We start from the raw sequence: 17,753 nt of genomic DNA, 5'->3' as shown, positions 1-17,753 counted from the left end.
GTTATGGTTAAGCTGTGTAACTGCAGCATTGTGTGATGGTTAAGCTGTGTAACTGCAGTGTTGTGTGATGGTTAAGCTGTATAACTGCAGCGTTGTGTTATGGTTAAGCTGTGTAACTGCAGCGTTGTGTGATGGTTAAGCTGTGTAACTGCAGTGTTGTTTGATGGTTAAGCTGTGTAACTGCAGTGTTGTTTGATGGTTAAGCTGTGAAACTGTAGCATTGTGTACTAGTTAAGCTGTATAACTGCAGCGTTGTGTTATGGTTAAGCTGTATAACTGCAGCATTGTGCTATGTTATGCTGTGTAACTGCAGCGCTGTGTGATGGTTAAGCTGTGTAACTGCAGCATTGTGTAATAGTTAAGCTGTATAACTGCAGCGTTGTGTGATGGTTAAGCTGTGTAACTGTTACATTTAGTGTTTGAGCTGTATGACTACAGTATCCCATGGCAGCAGCTATTTCCCCTGTTCATAGGCCACACAGAATATCCTCTATTAGACTATATTGAAGTTATATACATGATGTAAATTTTGAGAAACTGAAAAAAACTTCCTTGTTGCTATTGCACAGTGTTCTTACATCATCCCCGCTCTCCATAACCAATATTCCTCCTCTGTATAAAGCAGCGCCAGTACGTGATGCTGAATAATATCACGTCTCCCACACAGCAGCGATAACCATACGAAATGTTACACCCTCCCCACAAAAATGACTCTGCTCTGACTATTTGTTCAGCAGAAGACGTGAGGCATGAATATTCAGCTGGCTCCTCCGCGCTGACCCCAGGCATTGTTAATCTTGGTGACTGTGCCAATCCGCTTCATGGGCAATGTTCACTTGTGCGATTTCCATAACTCAATTAGGGTCCATCTAATGAGCGGCGCCCGGCTGTGATATATCACCGCCCCATGAGCGCCTGTTATTGCCGTATTATGCAGCCGGCTTGTTGTTCGGTGCCATTTGTTACTGTCATCCGGTATCTTACTCTCAGGGACTGGATTAGGAGAGATTCCGGGCTAGAAATAAAGATCGATTTGTTCCCGCCAGGGTTTCTTAATGACGATGTTGTATAATTAGGCCACCGATCTTCACGTGACGCTGTATCACAATGAGATGTGAGCGGTCAGACGTAGGTAGGTAGATCGATAGATGGTCTTGGACATTTACGCTTTAGGAGTCTTCCCAAGGTCTGGACCTCCTCTGAGTCCTCTAAGTTGAAGTTGGGGGGTCCCTTATGGCAGTGAGGACTAATGACTTTGAGGTCCACCACTATGGATGAGTATTGGCCAAGTTTGGTAAGACCAAAACCTAAAGTTTCTGCTTGGAACGTTCAACCTTTCTGGTAAAACCATCAATCGGTGATGGAGCCGATCATGGGTGCTACCCTTCAAATTCCACTGGCAACATTCAGTATGGACTCAATGTTGTGGGCAGGGGTCCACTCATCCTTATCCACCACACATCTACACAGAACATGTCTACTTATGCTTCTATGATGATCTTCACTCTTATTAACCATTAAATGTAATAGGTTAACTACTTTGTAAGAAAGAGACTGAATGGCGTCAGAGTCACCTCTGTATAGGGTTGTCTTCAGCTGGAGCTTTAGGTTCCTTTCGTCAGATCCAAGACCTTAGGGTCCTTAATCATGTTAGTAGATCGATCAGACCCTGATACATGATGCTGATCCTTGTGTTTTTGGCTGTCAGCAACTTGCTCCTCACTCCCAATCTAAACACATGCACACTCAGCCGAAGATGTCATGCAACCTTAAGTATGAAGATCTTGGGACAGATTTACTTACCCGACCCATTTGCGATCCAGCGGAACGTTCTCTGCGCTGGATTCGGGTCTGGCCGGGATTTATTAAGGTAGTTCCTCCGACGTCCACCAGGTGGCACTGCTGCGCTGAAAAGCGTCGGAACGCACTGGAGTTCACCGAGCCGGGGTGAGTGAAGGTAAGTGTAAGCTCCGCGACAGATTTTTTGTTTTAAATGCGGCGGTTTTTCCGAATTCGTTGGGTTTTCGTTCGGCCACGGCCCCCAATTTCCGTCGCGTGCATGCCAGCGCCGATGCGCCCCAAAATCCCGGGGCAATTCAGGGGAAATCGCTGCAAATCGGAAATATTCGGGTAACATGTCAGGAAAACGCGAATCGGGCCCTTAGTAAATGACCCCCCTTGACCCCCTTAACTGGGTCACTGCAGCTTAGTTCCCATTTTAATAAATAGGAGCTGATCTGCAGTAACCTGGTATGACCACTACACTGAATATGGCGCTGCCTGCTCCGTCTACTATTCCAATGTTTCTCAGAACAGCTGATGTGAGGTGATGCTGGATGTAGTGCTCCACCAATGCAATACTTAGATATCCATTCTCTGGACATATAATCAATATTTTGCGCCTGGAAGACCCATTCAAGTACATTTAAATGTTCTATATTGTGACCTTGAGAGACAAAATGGTATTAAATATTAGATACAATTGGACTTGTAGAAATTTACATCCAGGAAAAAACTACCCCCTATGAATTTTAAGCTCCTTAGACCTCCCATTAAGATCTCTAAGGAGCTCAAAACCCATAAACGGTCCTTTTTGGTGGATGTAGATTTAATAGAAGGGCAGGCTTTCATATGGGACCTCCCTTAATTAGCTGGTGCAGGGAACTTCTACATAGAGGGGTATTTATAAACGCACTTGCACAACAATTTTGGTGGTTTTGCACCAAAAAACTATATAAAATGCCTTTCACCGCATTTCTCAAGGCTTTTAGACCCTTTTTTGGCACTTATCCGTCTAGTCTGACCAAGGGGCGTGTCCTTTGGGAAAATGGGAGTGGTCTCACGAGAAAGGGACGTTACTTGTGGGAAATCGTCCTCGTGTCCAAAATTCTGGTGCCCAGTTCAGACCAACTAAAAGTAGGTTTAATGTAGGAACCAACACTCTGCACCAGAATCCATCATCAAGGTTGATAAATCTGGCGCAGCAACAGACCAGTGTTTTTCATCTAGAGGCTGGCGTAACCTGAAACACATTGTCAAATTTTCCCCAGAGAGTCTCTCACTTTCTGGAGGACCCAGCAGATCTATACATAAAGGGCCACATGTATCACTCATTTTTTTCTGTTGTTTTTGCGCCTTTTCATTCAGGCGTACCGTTTTTGCGCCATTTTTGCGATTAAACGCCAAACTAGTCGCGCAGCAAAAATAACCAGTTTTCCCTCATCTATCTTACTAATCCAGATATTTTGCTCCGCCTAATGATATTCATCACTTGCAACGTTTTCATTTAGGCACAAAAACGGGCGCAAAAACACTCCAGCCCAAAGGTGGCGTTATCTGAGAAGAAAGCACTGAGCCCCTTTGCAGAACAGCTCATTTCTAGCAGCAGAGCTCAGCCAGACACTGGAGCATATAATAGATACAATTAGATACACTGCAGACACTGGAACAGATAATAGATACATTAGATACACTGCAGACACTAGAACATATAATAGATACAATTAGATACACTACAGACAGGAGCTGCAGACTCTATTTACAGTTCATCACCTTCTATTTACAAAATATTCTGCAAAACGCTGAGCTCAAAGCAAGACAGGAGAGAACTTTGCAGAAGTTTGCAGAATGTTGCAGATACTACAAACAAGTGTCCCCCATGTAATTCTGCACAGTATCACCAGTGTGTCTGAGGGGGATACTGTGCAGAATTACAGGGGTGCAGCAGGAGACCAGCACTGGGGGATCCCCTCCAGGAGAAGCCCCTGCTGAGGAGGTCACTGGGTGTCACACACCTGGGTGCTGCTGAGGAGGTTACTGGGTGCTGGGTGTCACACACCTGGGTGCTGCTGTGAGTGTTATCTTCATGCTGGGATGTGGGAGAAGCAGAGAGGAGCTTGTAGCAGGATCACATGTAAGAGCCTGAATCTAACATTGCGCCTAAACTGCGCCAAAATTGCGCCTAAACTGTTTTAAAGTAAAGTGATTAATAAGAGGCAGAAAATATACTTATCACAGATGGTTGTAGCTTGTGATAATTCTGGCAAAACAGTGCTCCAGAATTTAGGCGCAACTACTACACTTAGGCGCACAAAAGTGATAAATGTGGCCCTAAATGACCAGCCGACTGATTTTGTCATGTAATACCTCATTTCACCTGCGGTGGCAGTGCAGGAGAATCTGACACCTGCTGCTAGATGAGACCACTGATCGCTGGTGATCACTGATATCTTGATGTTTTTTGTTTTACACTAATAAAAACGGATAACTGGAAAACGGATGAACCTTAATGAAGCCTTTATTACATAAAGGGAAATAAAATGTAATAAATACCGCAGAAACATTTACAAATCAAACATACAAAGTGACAGACATTGAACGAAAAAAAAAAAAATAATGTAACGCTGTCCAGTTTTTAAGACCGTTAGAACTTATCTCGCTTGTTAAGATATGTTTTATACAGAGTAAGCACTCGCTAGCTGTTTTGTTGTAATACTGCCCAAAGCAGGTCGCTGCGTCATTGAAAGTATATTGCAGTGTTATATATGGGAACCTCGCGGACAAGGATTGGCGTAAGATCCATCGTTGGACATTCCAGTAGAGGCCTCACCTCTGGGAATTATGTCGGGAATGTCGGCTTTCCTCGTGCTGTTGTACAGATGTGACACAGTGCTTGTCTACACATGAAACAAGAGTGTTTAATGGTCATAACACAGACTCACGCTTCAAATAATGAAGCCATTAATGGAGAAAATGCTTGCATCCAACAAGCAACAGTCGGCAAGATATGTACTAGCTGAAATTCTATTGTTTATGTGACCAGACCTCCCTCGATAAAAAAGCTTTCGAAGACTAAATTCCAACATGGCCGCCTCTATATTTTCATCTACATCCCCGGAGGAACTTGAGGACTAAGCCTCTCCTAAGCAGAATGCTCAAACATCATGGCCGGCCAGAATCTAACGAAAGCTCCCGAGATATTCACAATAGTCGATATATATTTTCCTATGTAAACAACAAATAAAAAATTTTGGGGAAAAAAACATATCGTAAGAACAAACCACAGTTGACGATGTTAGAAGTCAACTGCTAATAGCTCAACTTCCAACCATCCAAGCTCAACCTTTTGGAGCCGGTGATACTTCAAGTCACCGACTCTAGAACATCTAAGAACCTTCACAATTTTTTAATTTTTTTTTTACATCGTGGGATTGATGCGTCTCGTCGCCTGGCTCATCCCCAGTTCAAATAACAGCTATTCATATCTTTCTTAAGAGAAAACACTATGACTTGAAAAAAGCTAGGTCATAAAAAAAGTACCATGAACTACCTAGGTCTACATAGCTGTGCAAGAAGATTATAGAATTTTGGAAAGTTGGGGGGGGGGGGGGGGGCGAGAACTTTCCGAAAGACTCTCTTATTCTGTAGAGCATCACAATGGATCCTCGCGACGTTCCTCTGCAGGAAGAACTCTTAGAACTGGTTGGTCGAAGGATTGTTCTTCGAGAGAGTGCAAACATCGGCACGAAAGTCAACGTTAAGAGAAGTTTGAACTTTTTGGCTAAAAACTTTAAGAGGAACTTGAGGGAACTTGAATTTGAGATCAGTCTGTTTATTTCTAGAGATGAAGACAAATTACTCTTCGCCATCAACGCGTTTCAATCTCTTCAATTTTTTTGGTGTAACTTCTTTCCAAAGTATCCAACTTTCTTCCTCTGTGCGGTCAACATGCTGCATCCTTAAGTACCAAACCCGAAATTTGAAGAAAATCCTTAACAGCTCTGGTTTACCAACAGTCTCTAGCACTTTGGCAGGGACCTTCCATAAGTACTCAACCAAATCTTCATTTAACTCCATCGTTCCGCCCCCTCACATTACGCTGCAACTCTTGGCTTTGTCCTTTCTCAAGTCCGTGGAAACCGTGGTCAGTTCCGGTCTGCTGGGCATGTGTGAGATTCTTTTTGTGGTTCTTTGCGTTTTATTCCGTTTGAGATTTTTGTTAGATTTATTTACACACGCCAGGGTGGCAACGTGGAAAATGTCCCTTACGCTGTTCTCAGACTGTAGGGCCGAACATTCTATGTAGGTGGCTGCTCCGATTTGCTTGGCCATATTCGCACCCTATGATGAAACAAAAAGAGCAGGTGATTCAACCGGACTGCCAAATATTTGCGAAAGACGATAAGTGAGTAGAGAAGTTAGGTTTGTTCATGAGATCCCAGTGATGTCCGATCCACCATATCGGATGGCAGACCCCCTGCACCAGGACTGATCAGATGTTTGGTTGGGCTAAAGCAGTTGTCTCTTCGTAATGGCCAAAAACCATAACGGCAGCTCCCTACGTAGAGGTGAATAGGAACCATAACTGTAGTTACAGCTTCAAGCCACTACAGAGATCACGGTGCCAACTGCTTATGGCTCAGTGATATCAGTGCTAGGTCTTAATACCAGGCGTTAGTCCTGATAAATTCTAAAGCCACAGGGTCTGCTCTCCACCAATCAAACATTATGACGAATTGGCCATTAATCTAAAGATAGGCCCTTTAAAGAGGACCTGTCACCCAATTTATCGGCACTAGGAGCTGCTTACTAAAGTGCGCAGCTCCTAGTGCTCGATCAAACGCCGCAGTGTTACAGTGATAGCGTTACCGGAAACCTCCGGTAACGCTATCAAACACTGCGGCGGGGTACAGTGTAATCATCGGACAGCTTGTATTCATGAGGGGGCGGTCCGAGGCGCTGCCTCTTCCCCGGACCGCCCCGCTTGCTCCATAGGCCTGCAGTGACTGCTGTGCGCTAAGTGGCAGTCATCGCCCCTAGCCATGCCCCAACCCCGCCCCCTCATGAATACATCGGACAGTTTTGCAAGCTGTCCGATGATTACACTGTACCCCGCCGCAGTGTTTGATAGCGTTACCGGAGGTTTCCGGTAACGCTATCACTGTAACACTGCGGCGTTTGATCGGGCACTAGGAGCTGCTTACTTTAGTAACATCTCCTAGTGCCGATAAATTGGGTGACAGGTCCTCTTTAGGTCCACTAGTCGACCAGTCAACCAAACTTCTTCCAACACTAGAACCTGTTTTTTTTTCTATTTATGTTTAGGAGCCCCCCAATAGTATTTTTACATGGGTTGAATTAGGAGCTAATGTGCCCTACGGCCAGTTTAAGACACTCCATTACCGATCCATGTCAGAACCAATGGCGGATAGCCCCGTTTTATTAGGAGGACATTAGAATATGACATCATCGTGTGCTAAAATTGAGGAAATATTTCAATAATCATTGTAAATTCTATGTCTTATAGACCATATGGCTACTTATTACAATTGACTAACGTCCATAAGCAACACTAGGAATTATTTTCGTAACCCACAAGGAAGGATCAGGCACAGTCACCCTTAGTCATGGATGACACTTATGTAATTGGCTGGTTATGTAACATCCACATGAGCGCCGGCCTTGTTTTCTTAGTCACATTCCTGAATTTGCACAAAGCTAAACCCGTGAATCCAGGCGGATGATAATTGCACGGTAGAAGACCTTCGTCAGGACTGACTTATGTGAAGGCCTAATGGCTTTAGATAACATATCGGGATAAATCTTAACGACTATATACAGAAGGCAAACAAAGCATGTAATCACTTAAGATTGTATCTTCTATAATTAGATATCTCGTGGGAACGGGGGAAAGCTAAAAACGAATCTAAAAGCACCAAAAATGAAGATAAAAGTTAAGTAAAAACAAAGTAAAAAAAATACCATACAAAAACCTTGCATGAAACCTACCTGATCGTAAGATACCGGCGTCTGCCTGTGATTGGACAGCTCCACCAGCGTCGTGAGGTCTGTGCGCAGATCAGATTTACATCCAACCAGCAGCATTTTGGTGTTGGGACAAAATTCCTGGATTTCTCCTTTCCACTGAACAAAAAAAAAAATAAAAAAGACAATTTAAATGTTAATATAAAGTCTTAACTAAAACACAAGTAAAAAAAAAAAAAATCATAAAATTCTGCTCAAATATTTAGTAAAAATATTAGGGTTTTTTTTTTGACATTTTATTGAATAGGAAGTTTAAGTGTTAAAAAAAAAAAAATTTGGGTAACTGGAAACTTCTGGGGAAAGTGCAGTTACATAAACTACAACATCAACACTTAGGAATGACAATCATCTGGATGAAGCCGGGACAACGAGCAGGTGAGACGTCAAGAACTGAACAGATGACATCGAGAACATTGCTGACTAAGGACAACGAGATGTCCGTGGGTGGAAGAGTCCAGCTCGGAACTTGTGGTTTCCTAGTGCTCAAAGTTTAAGCTTATAAAAGACTTGGGGCCTAGATGGAAATTCCGGAAATTTACTAAAAAAACTCCTCGGAAAAGTTTATACCGGACCGAAAATACACGGCGGCTCCATTTGGCCGCAGGTCGTAACTGATACTACAACACGACTCTACTGCTTGACGAAGGAAGGAGCCTTGTTATTCTAATTACATGAAGCTTGTTTAAAGAAAATAACTTTCATCTAATAAACCGATAAAACATCGGTCAGTAATCAGTTATTTTGTAACGACAGAACTTTTTGTTCTCACTTTCTTCTCACTCTGTCCCCTGAAGCATGAAGTATTAGGCAATCCTAAATTCTCACGCCGGATTCCCCGAGGCATTGATAAGAGTTTTTGTTTGGGTTTCCAGGTTAAAGGGATTGGCCACTATATCTCATGTTTTGTAATGTGTAAGTGGGAGGAGGGGGGGGGGCAGGATATCAGGTAATTTACCTATCTATTAAAATTTCTTGATGTGTGAAGATGTCTTGAAGTGAGGCCTCCTGTCTTGCACCATCAGCCGGACATTCCTGACCATAACATGGCTGCAGGTGGAGGGACATGTGATCTCTAACTGTCCAGGAACAATCGCCCTGCCATGATAGTATTCATGAATATAAGATTAAGGTCCTGGCAGGTCGATGGACGAATAGATATCACATGACCCTCCATCTATGGCCATTTTATGGACAGGAATGTCTGGCCGATGTAAAAGACACGGAGCAGAACTGTTATTAGATATGTATCGGTAAATTACCTAATATTCGGACCCCCACACGTAACAAAAAACATTAGGTAAAGTGGCCAACCCCTTTAATGCAAAACAATTATGGAATCATGTTTGAAAAGTGGGAGTGGATAAAAGATACAAAAAAAGGAAAACATGTGGAAAGTCGGGTCCCTGTAACCAAAACAGGTCATGCACACAACCAAGTTGAAGCTGCCAAACTTGATCCATGTGGAAACCAAATTCCAAGAAATGGTCATTCATGGTGCCAAGAATCCCTCTTACCTGCTGGACTACAGTCCCGTACAGGACCTTGTGGAGACAGAGGGGCACATTTACTAAGGGTCCGGATGGCGATTTTCCGAATTTTAACGTTTTGCGCCAAATTGTCCCAGGTTTTTGCCGCACGCGATCGGATTGTGTCGCATCGGCGCCGGCTTGCATGCAACGAAAAACGGGGGCGTGGCCGTCGGAAAAACCCGACAGATTCGGAAAAATTGCGCTATTTTTTTAATGGAACACACATTGACACACACTCACATGCACCAGGAATAGGATGGTGAACTCCGGTGGACCTCGGCGCAGCAGCGACACCTGGTGGACATCGGACATGACCTTAGTGAATCGCCGGAAGACCCGAATCCTCGTTGGAGAACGCGCCGCTGGATCGCAACAGGACCGGGTAAGTAAATGTGCCCCAGAGAGTCGCAGTATCACTGATGACCTTGATGCTTGAAATCTAAGCCCCCGACGGTAGTTTGGGGTATAATACAAGGAGAGATTTTGATGAACCAAACTTATTAAGTGAATAAGAATGAAGTTTCCAAATGTGGTCAAAATCTTTTTTTTTTAAGGGTTTACGTAAAAACGGATAGAAAAAAAACCATATCAAAGAATGAAGAATTCCAAATGGGGTCTTTGACTCTTCCGACAGCTCATCAGAAACGTCTGCGAACGCTCACCTTCTTAAGAACGCTATCGAGCGTCTCCGGACGGCTGATGTCGAAACATATTAAGACGGCGTCGGAATCTGGATACGAGAGCGGACGGACATTGTCATAATAAGGAGAACCTGAGAGAAGGGGAAAAAAAATAAATCAGATCAATATGATTGGAAGCTAAGTAAGAAAAATCTTAATTATTCACTTCAAATGTCAAGCGGACCAAAAGTTTTCTAAAAATTTTTGGGGAAAAAAACAATTAAATAGTTAAAAAAAAATTTAGTTAAAAATATAGGTGCCTGGAAGTTTGTGACAAAAAATAATACTGTATATACTCGAGTATAAGCCAAGGCCCTTACTTTTACCACAAAAACCTGGGAAAACCTATTGACTCAAGTATAAGCCAAAGGTGGGAAATGCATTGGTCACAGCATCCCCAGTACATAGCCAGTTGGACCCTGCCCCATAGTATATAGCCAGCATCTGACTCCCAGTATATAGCCTGCCAGCCCATATCCCCCAGTATATAGCCAGCCCCCTGCCCCCGTATATAGCCAGCAGCCCCTGCCCCAGTATATAGCCAGCCCCATGCCCCAGTATATAACCAGCCCCCTTCCTAAGTATATAGCCAGCTCCCTGCCCCAGTATATAGCCAGCCCCCTACTAAGTATGTAGCCAGCTCCCTGCCCCAGTATATAGCCAGCCCCCTGCCCCAGTATATAGCCAGCCCCCTACTAAGTATATAGCCAGCTCCCTGCCCCAGTATATAGCCAGCCCCATGCCCCAGTATATAGCCAGCAGCGGGGGAAGCCAGAAAAGTTAGTGTTGATATATTTTTTAATTCGAGTATAAGCCGAGTTTGGGTTTTTCGGCAAATTTTGTGCTGAAAAACTAGGCTTATACTCGAGTATATATAATTTAATTCCAATAGTTGAAAAACAAGATGAGGGTGGATATTTTTGGAAATGTTTGAGTAAAAAATGTAAACAGGCCAGAACATGGACCATGCCAAGAACACGGGTGGGTCTGGGTTCTCGGAGGGAGCATGTAATGAAGCAGCACTTAGGTACAAGAATATGTAAGTCGTCGGCCCTTGAAATACTACTTTGTGTAGACAGACGGAAAACATTCAACCCTTCTAGAAAGTGTAGAGAGAAGATCGTGGTGATCTCACCCCGGAACATTCCACACATGTTTGCTCTGTTCTGCCTCAGATTACATTAAACAAGTGACGGCAGGAGATTATTTTTGGAGCAGTAACATTTATTTTAAAAACTGTCATACGTTACGTTCCAGGCGCTGAGATAGCTTTACCCCCCGCGTAATGTTACACAGTGTTTGGCGATTTTATGGGATTTTACTTTATGAAACACGTAGACCTCACGACTCTCCAAATACCAGGATTAGGACGCTCTGCCACCAGGGTGATGTTCTTGGAAAATTCAGCTCATCTATTTAGTTACAACCTTTACTAAGAAGTTGAATGAGATACTTCAACTATGAGATCATTCATAATGTGGAGACTTCTTAAGCGTAGACACATGTCCAAGTCTTAGACAGTGGCCTCCAAACTGTGGGCTGGATAGGCTTTCGGTTGAGGAGCACTGCTCTTGGACACCACAAACCATAATGAGCGTTCATCAATTCTACAACAAAATTATCCTCTAATACTAGAACCTGGAGTTTATAATGCCCCCCCCCCCCCCCCTCCCCCTGTATGTTATATGAGTTCTTTAAATTTTAACCAAAATTTACAAGAATCTTTAATGGGTTGTCCAATCAGAAAGAAGTTGGTCCCATATAAACAATAAGGAACCCGAAACCTTAGCTATGTGTGTAGGGATCAATGTATCCACTGGACCATGCAGTACCACACTTCCCCTGCTGTGGCCACTGTAGGGACAATCAGAACCGATCAAGTGGTCGACTTCTTCCAAATCCTCATCAATTACTAGTTATGGCTCCAGCTTATAAAACATATTTACATAGATCTTGGGATTATTGGGTTAATAAAGGCACATAATCTGTTCACAACTAGGCAGGGAGAAGTATGTCTACAATGTCTGGAGGTCCTATCCTGTGTAATACATAGTTTTTCCTGTGGGGGCACTGCAGAAAAACTGAATACTGAGTAACCACCAAATCTGCCCAAGATACAAAGCAGTTCTGATAGGGGTCTTAAGGAGGGACACTTTGTGATCTACATACTGTCAAGGGTCCGTCTAAAGAGGTTATCCAATCCTCTTCGCCATCATCGATTACGGCAGATTTCTGGACCACTGTTGTTGACAAGAGATGTTTATGGGTTGTTGGCCAATTTTTGAGAACTTTTGTTAGCGATGATGGATTTTCCCGGAGCTTATTTGGAGAAGATGAATCGCGTCTTCTAGGTAATGGTGGTCACGTGATCAAACCTGAAAAAGCGCATTCATGGCTGCCAGATACGGCCATGTGAAGAGCTTAGCAATGAAAAGGCTGTGAAATCCCAAACTCTAGTTACCGGTGAACAACTTAATCCCGGCTTACACTTCAAAGGGAGCGATGCAGAGCTGAGGCTCACCTCGTAGGCATTGCGCAACGTGCTCATCCTCGAAATATGGGAAAATGAATGCCATGTGTGATGTTCTCAAGCCTCGCCCATCGGCAGAGCCTCCTGGCTCACATACCTGCGCTCTGAGGTCATCCAATACTCCATATATGTCCATGAACTGCACCCAGGACGGTGGCAGAAACCATCTCCGAGCGTTCGCTCAGCTCTTAAATTCCTTTTATGAGAATGGCTGAAGGTTTCAAGAGGTTATAGACCTCGTCAGGGGTTTTATAGGACGGATCTGCCAGAGCATCATTAGAGGAGAGTAGTGGGAGTACGAGACGCTCACTAGCACTGACAGTCTATGGAGATTACGGAGATCTCCTTTTATGACTTATAGTCATATAATGACTCCTATTAAAACATTGTAACGTAGATGGGTCAACTCTCCTGATGTTAGAGTGTCCGGACATCTTCTTCATAAGGCGGCATGCACACAAACGTACATGCAGTTATCCATTAATTACATGGATAGCGCGAGGACAAATGTTAATCGATGGGCCGCGCGCCGACTGCCCAAGTCACTCATTTGGGGTCCTATTCCTGCCCAAATTTGCCAGCAGTTCTCATACACCTTTGTGGCCCGAGAATTCACACATTCATAAGCAGGTTGGATAATGCACCGGGGCCCTCAATTTCTGGCAACATATGAAACCAATTTAATGAAAGCCCGAGGGGCCCAATATACATGTAGGGGATGTCATCTGCTGGGACTCAACGCAAAATCTGGACCAAACCCCCAACTATTATGCATTGTTATTAATACTGGTCTCTACCAGTTTATGGGCCCCCAAGGCTGCCCAATATTGTGGATCAGCAGTAAACCGAACTGGTCTTTGATGTTATAAATGGATAGTCGGTCCTTAGGAATGGACCACCAAGGATCGGCAAAATATTATTGGCAAATATAGATTCACCACAGGGAGACCCATTTGTGTGACCCAATTGGACATCACTGCCTTTGGAACTGTGATAGATGAACTACTGCACTAGTGTGGGGGACAGGATATTAGTGTGGGGGACAGTATATTAGTGTGGGGGACAGGATATTAGTTTGGGGGGGACAGGATATTAGTGTGGGGGGGGGAGACAGGATATCAGTGTGGGGGGGGGGGGGGGACAGGATATAAGTGTGGGGGACAGAACATTAGGCTATTCACCAATATATATATAAAGTTCTGTTCTGCTTTCTTAATATGTAATGTGAATCCTCCTGTATTTTGCCTCCTCAGGGTCATGTGATCTCTGACCGTGAGCGATTGTTCATGGACAGATTGTGATCACATGACACTTGGACTGAATAGCTATATAAGACATTGATATCCATCCGATCATTATATTTTAATCAGAATATCCTTTTTTTTTTGGAAAATCTGTGAAACTTAGAATCTGAAAATTTTGTAAAAGTGCAAAAATTCACAACCTTATAGGAGGTTTTTTTGAAGAATTGGCATAACCCGATATTAATAAGTAATAACCGGCAGCGCCTCGTGGTCTATCTATACATTGTAGATTATGATTTATTCCCGGTCTGTAAGCGGCTGCGCCGGGTTACAATATTCGATGACATTTCTACGCAGTGTAAATCTAGAGCTCCTCTTATGGGTACAGCTGAACCCCCCAGAGACCCCCCCCCCTCCCGTTATTATCACATTCCCGAGCACATAGGACTAATATGACTGGCGCTAGGACCCTGAAGGATCCCTGCTGCACCCTGTAGGTAGAGGAGCCACAGGCAAGGAAAGATTTGCAGCCCATCAATCATCCTGCCGGAGCGATTATCTTGTGAGGCCTGAATTTTATTAGGAAATGGGGCTGTTAAAGCCACAGGCGAGCAGAAGGAGGGCGCAGCGAAAAAACCAATACAAATTCGGCAACAAAAAGAAATTTATTTACACAAAGGGGTTCGTTGAACTCATGAGATTTCACATAAAATAGATGTATCCCGTAAAAAAAAAAAAAGTTAAATACTTGAAAACAAAAATTGACAACGGAAAAACAAACTCAATTACGGAACAACAATGCGAGGCAAACCTTGCCCCCCCCCCCCCGTTTTACTAACTACCTCTCCTTGGGTCACAATGTGAAGTCAGTGCCGTCCCCAACCACATTGCGATACACTGACTATCAAGCTGGGGGGGTTCTTTATTTAGGACTTCTCAAAAACCAGCCGTAAAGAGGGTCTCCGGAGGACTCAGTGTTACATACAGAGCTATTGGTCTAAGTGGGGACCATGTTATACGTCACTTCCCCAGTGGGGGCGCTGCAGGGAAACTGAGCACCAGCTTCTCAAATCGGATTGCACCTGGTCACTAGAAGACAAAGTGTGACCCAAAAACGGAAAGCGTATTTACCCATCCCCATTCCACTATATTGGGCAGGGGCGGATAAGACCCCCATGGGCTCTGGGCTGTATGAATATTATGCCCCCTATAAATCTGTAATAACTTCCTACATCTGGTACTAGAATCAGCTTCTTGGGGAATGGAGGATGCGTCCCTTCTGCTGAATTCACTCTGTGGTTTCAGGACCTGTGGGGGACCTTCAAAGGTCCTAAAATGGCTCATGTGTATTGAGAGCAGGAATAGATATGCTTAGATTTCATGGGTGAAGGTCCTTCGCAGTATAAAATCTGGTGGGTGATTTGGGTGATCATGGGCCCCCTAGAAGGATTGGGCCCAAACCGCCTGTATTATAATCCACTATTGGTGGTCTCTACCAGTCTTTGGCGGTGGATTGGGCTGAGGTATGCCGGGGGTCCCAGGATTCAACGACTTCCAGACAAGTCAGAAGACCGACAGACCACCGCAACACTGGAACATGGAGCCGGAGCATGGAATCGACACTTTCACATCTTTGGTCGCCCATTTCCAGCCACCAAGGAGTTTCCATGAAAAAGCAAGAATGTATCTAACATCACAAGCTGCCCAAATAGCTAAGACCCCAGAAACCCAGGAGGACCCAAGAGTTATCCAACACTTAAAGCCTCACATAGCTCAGTAATGTTAAAGGGGTTGTCCAGCATGACGGCTTCTTACAGACAATAGCCCACATTTATTAAGGTTTGGATCAATGTGGCCTATGAGTGATATCCCTGACCAGCCACGGGGGCGGCGCTGTTTCTGACGAGAGTAAACATCTAATTCTGGACGTCCCCTTTAAGGCCTTTCCAACCGAACACAAACAAGTTTTCAGAAGTGGCTGAGGAAGGATATGATAAGTGTTGCCCAATATTTGCGGAATAATAAGGAACGAGACTTCCAAGTCGTTGTACGAGCAGATTCCATCCTGTTGGCAGATTTCCAGAGACAACAAGAAAATGTTCTTACAGCAGTTTACAAATATTGGAGTAAACACATAAAAAAGGGATTAAGAAGTCATAAATATGAGTTAATCTAACACAGTTAGATGAAGAAAGGTACCGAGACCACCCAACCACAAGCAAAGGAAATCTACCACCAAAATCCATCCTGATAAACCAAGGACATTACCCATAAATCCAAGCACCGGGACTGTGGTATCTACTTATATTTGTTATCCATGGCCTCCTTCCTCCTAAAATCAACTTTTAACATTATGCTAATGAACTAGAGGGGCTCTGGGGTGTTACCAGAGCCCCACCATGCTGAAGTTTCACAGGCTGTCCCCTCTTCCAACTGCTCCTTCAGCAATTCACAATCCCTCTGCCTGCTGTAATCTCACACAGTGGGAGGCGGGGAGTGCTCTTTGCACAGTGTAACAGCCTGTGAATCTGCAGCACAGAGGGGCTCTGGTAACACCCACAAGAGCCCTATAAGCTCATTAGAATATTTGTAAAAGTTGATTTTAGAAGGGACAAGCTCATCAATAACAAATATAAGATGATTTATGAGTAATGTCCCTGGTTTATCAGAATGGGTTCTGATGGGAGATTTCATGTAATGTAAAAAAAGAGAAAAAATGAATCAGAATTTTCCTTTGACATCTCTGATGAAAAGAGACAAATCACCCTCCCTCCCCCCACACAGAACCCTGCTGGGCCAGGACATGGATGTCCGTGTATGAGGCGCATCAATAGACACTGCCGTGCGGATGTTATAAGAAGACAGCGGGCTCCTGCAGGGGCTCCGGGAGCTCAGCTGCTCCTCATGTAAACTGCACAGGGGCCCGGCTCCTAATAAGACCCCTACAACCAGACCCCCACAACGTCTACAGAATATCAGCAGGACATCCGATCCCTCTCCATGTCCTCACATGATCCGAAAAAAGGTAACAAAAGGAGAAACAGTGACACAAGGAGAACTAAGAGGAAGAGCAGCTCTGGAGCACAAACTTCTGCTCCAACGTGAGAAGCGCAGCACAGGACAGGTCGCAGGTCACGATTAATACTCGGCTGGAGAAGAGATTTATACTAAACCTTCACTCAGTTTTCTATCCCCAGTACAGAAAAATCTCCGCTTTTCTGAAACAAAGACAGAAACCTCCTCCAAAAAAAAAAAGAGGAAAAACTGACCATGAAAAACTGCAGCCAGAGACATGTGCAATCACACATTGGTAGCGGCAACACAAAATGTATTAGTATTGCAGGATTATAGCTACATCAAATGAGCTGGGGGTATATCCTCACACTGCTGTGCTCTTAGCCCTCTGCATGAGCTGCTTAACTGGTGCTCTGAGTAAAAGCTGCAGAAGGTTCAATACTAAAGCAGACACTCAGTGCAGAGGAAAGGGGCTGTGAAGTAGTTCACTGCACAGAGATAAGAGCACAGCAGTGTGAGGAAACTCCCCCATGTTTAATGCTTACTCTGACAGTTGCAGATCTAGGTCTGTGTAGAGGATTTGGAGTTCTGTATCGGGCTCCATTAAAGGTAAATTTACAACTCATCAAAAATTCAGCTTCAAAGGAAATTACCCTGATAAACCAGGGACATTAGTCATAGATCCAGGGACCGGGACTGTGGTATCTTCTTATATTTTTTATCCATGGCCTCCTTCCTTCTAACATCAACTTTTAAAATTATGTTAATGAGCAAGAAGGGCTTCCTGGGGTGTTGCTGTAGCTTCACAACCTGTTACACTGTGCAGGATCACTTTCTCCCTCCTACTGTGTGATATTAACGTAGTCAGAAAGAAGGGAAAGTGCTGAAGAAGCAAGGGTAAGAGAGAGAGAGAGACAGTGTAATGACCTGT

General features: G+C 44.1%; 1 protein-coding gene across 1 annotated transcript in view; it reads right to left on the bottom strand.

Annotated features, from left to right (window-relative positions):
* Positions 1 to 4,279: 4,279 nt before the first annotated feature.
* RND3 (Rho family GTPase 3) overlaps positions 4,280 to 17,753 on the bottom strand; it is a 28,407-nt gene continuing 14,933 nt past the window's right edge. Inside the window, exons 3-5 of the mRNA XM_072122188.1 lie at positions 10,016 to 10,125; positions 7,789 to 7,923; positions 4,280 to 6,120 (exon numbers count right to left, since the gene is read on the bottom strand). Of these exons, the coding sequence (XP_071978289.1) occupies positions 5,869 to 6,120; positions 7,789 to 7,923; positions 10,016 to 10,125 (497 nt within the window). The 3' untranslated portion in view covers positions 4,280 to 5,868. The remainder of the gene's footprint in view (positions 6,121 to 7,788; positions 7,924 to 10,015; positions 10,126 to 17,753) is intronic.

Source organism: Engystomops pustulosus, chromosome 8 (genome assembly GCF_040894005.1).
Source record: "Engystomops pustulosus chromosome 8, aEngPut4.maternal, whole genome shotgun sequence".
NCBI classification, from domain to species: Eukaryota; Metazoa; Chordata; class Amphibia; order Anura; family Leptodactylidae; genus Engystomops; species Engystomops pustulosus.
This window is presented reverse-complemented; position numbering and strand designations above follow the sequence as displayed.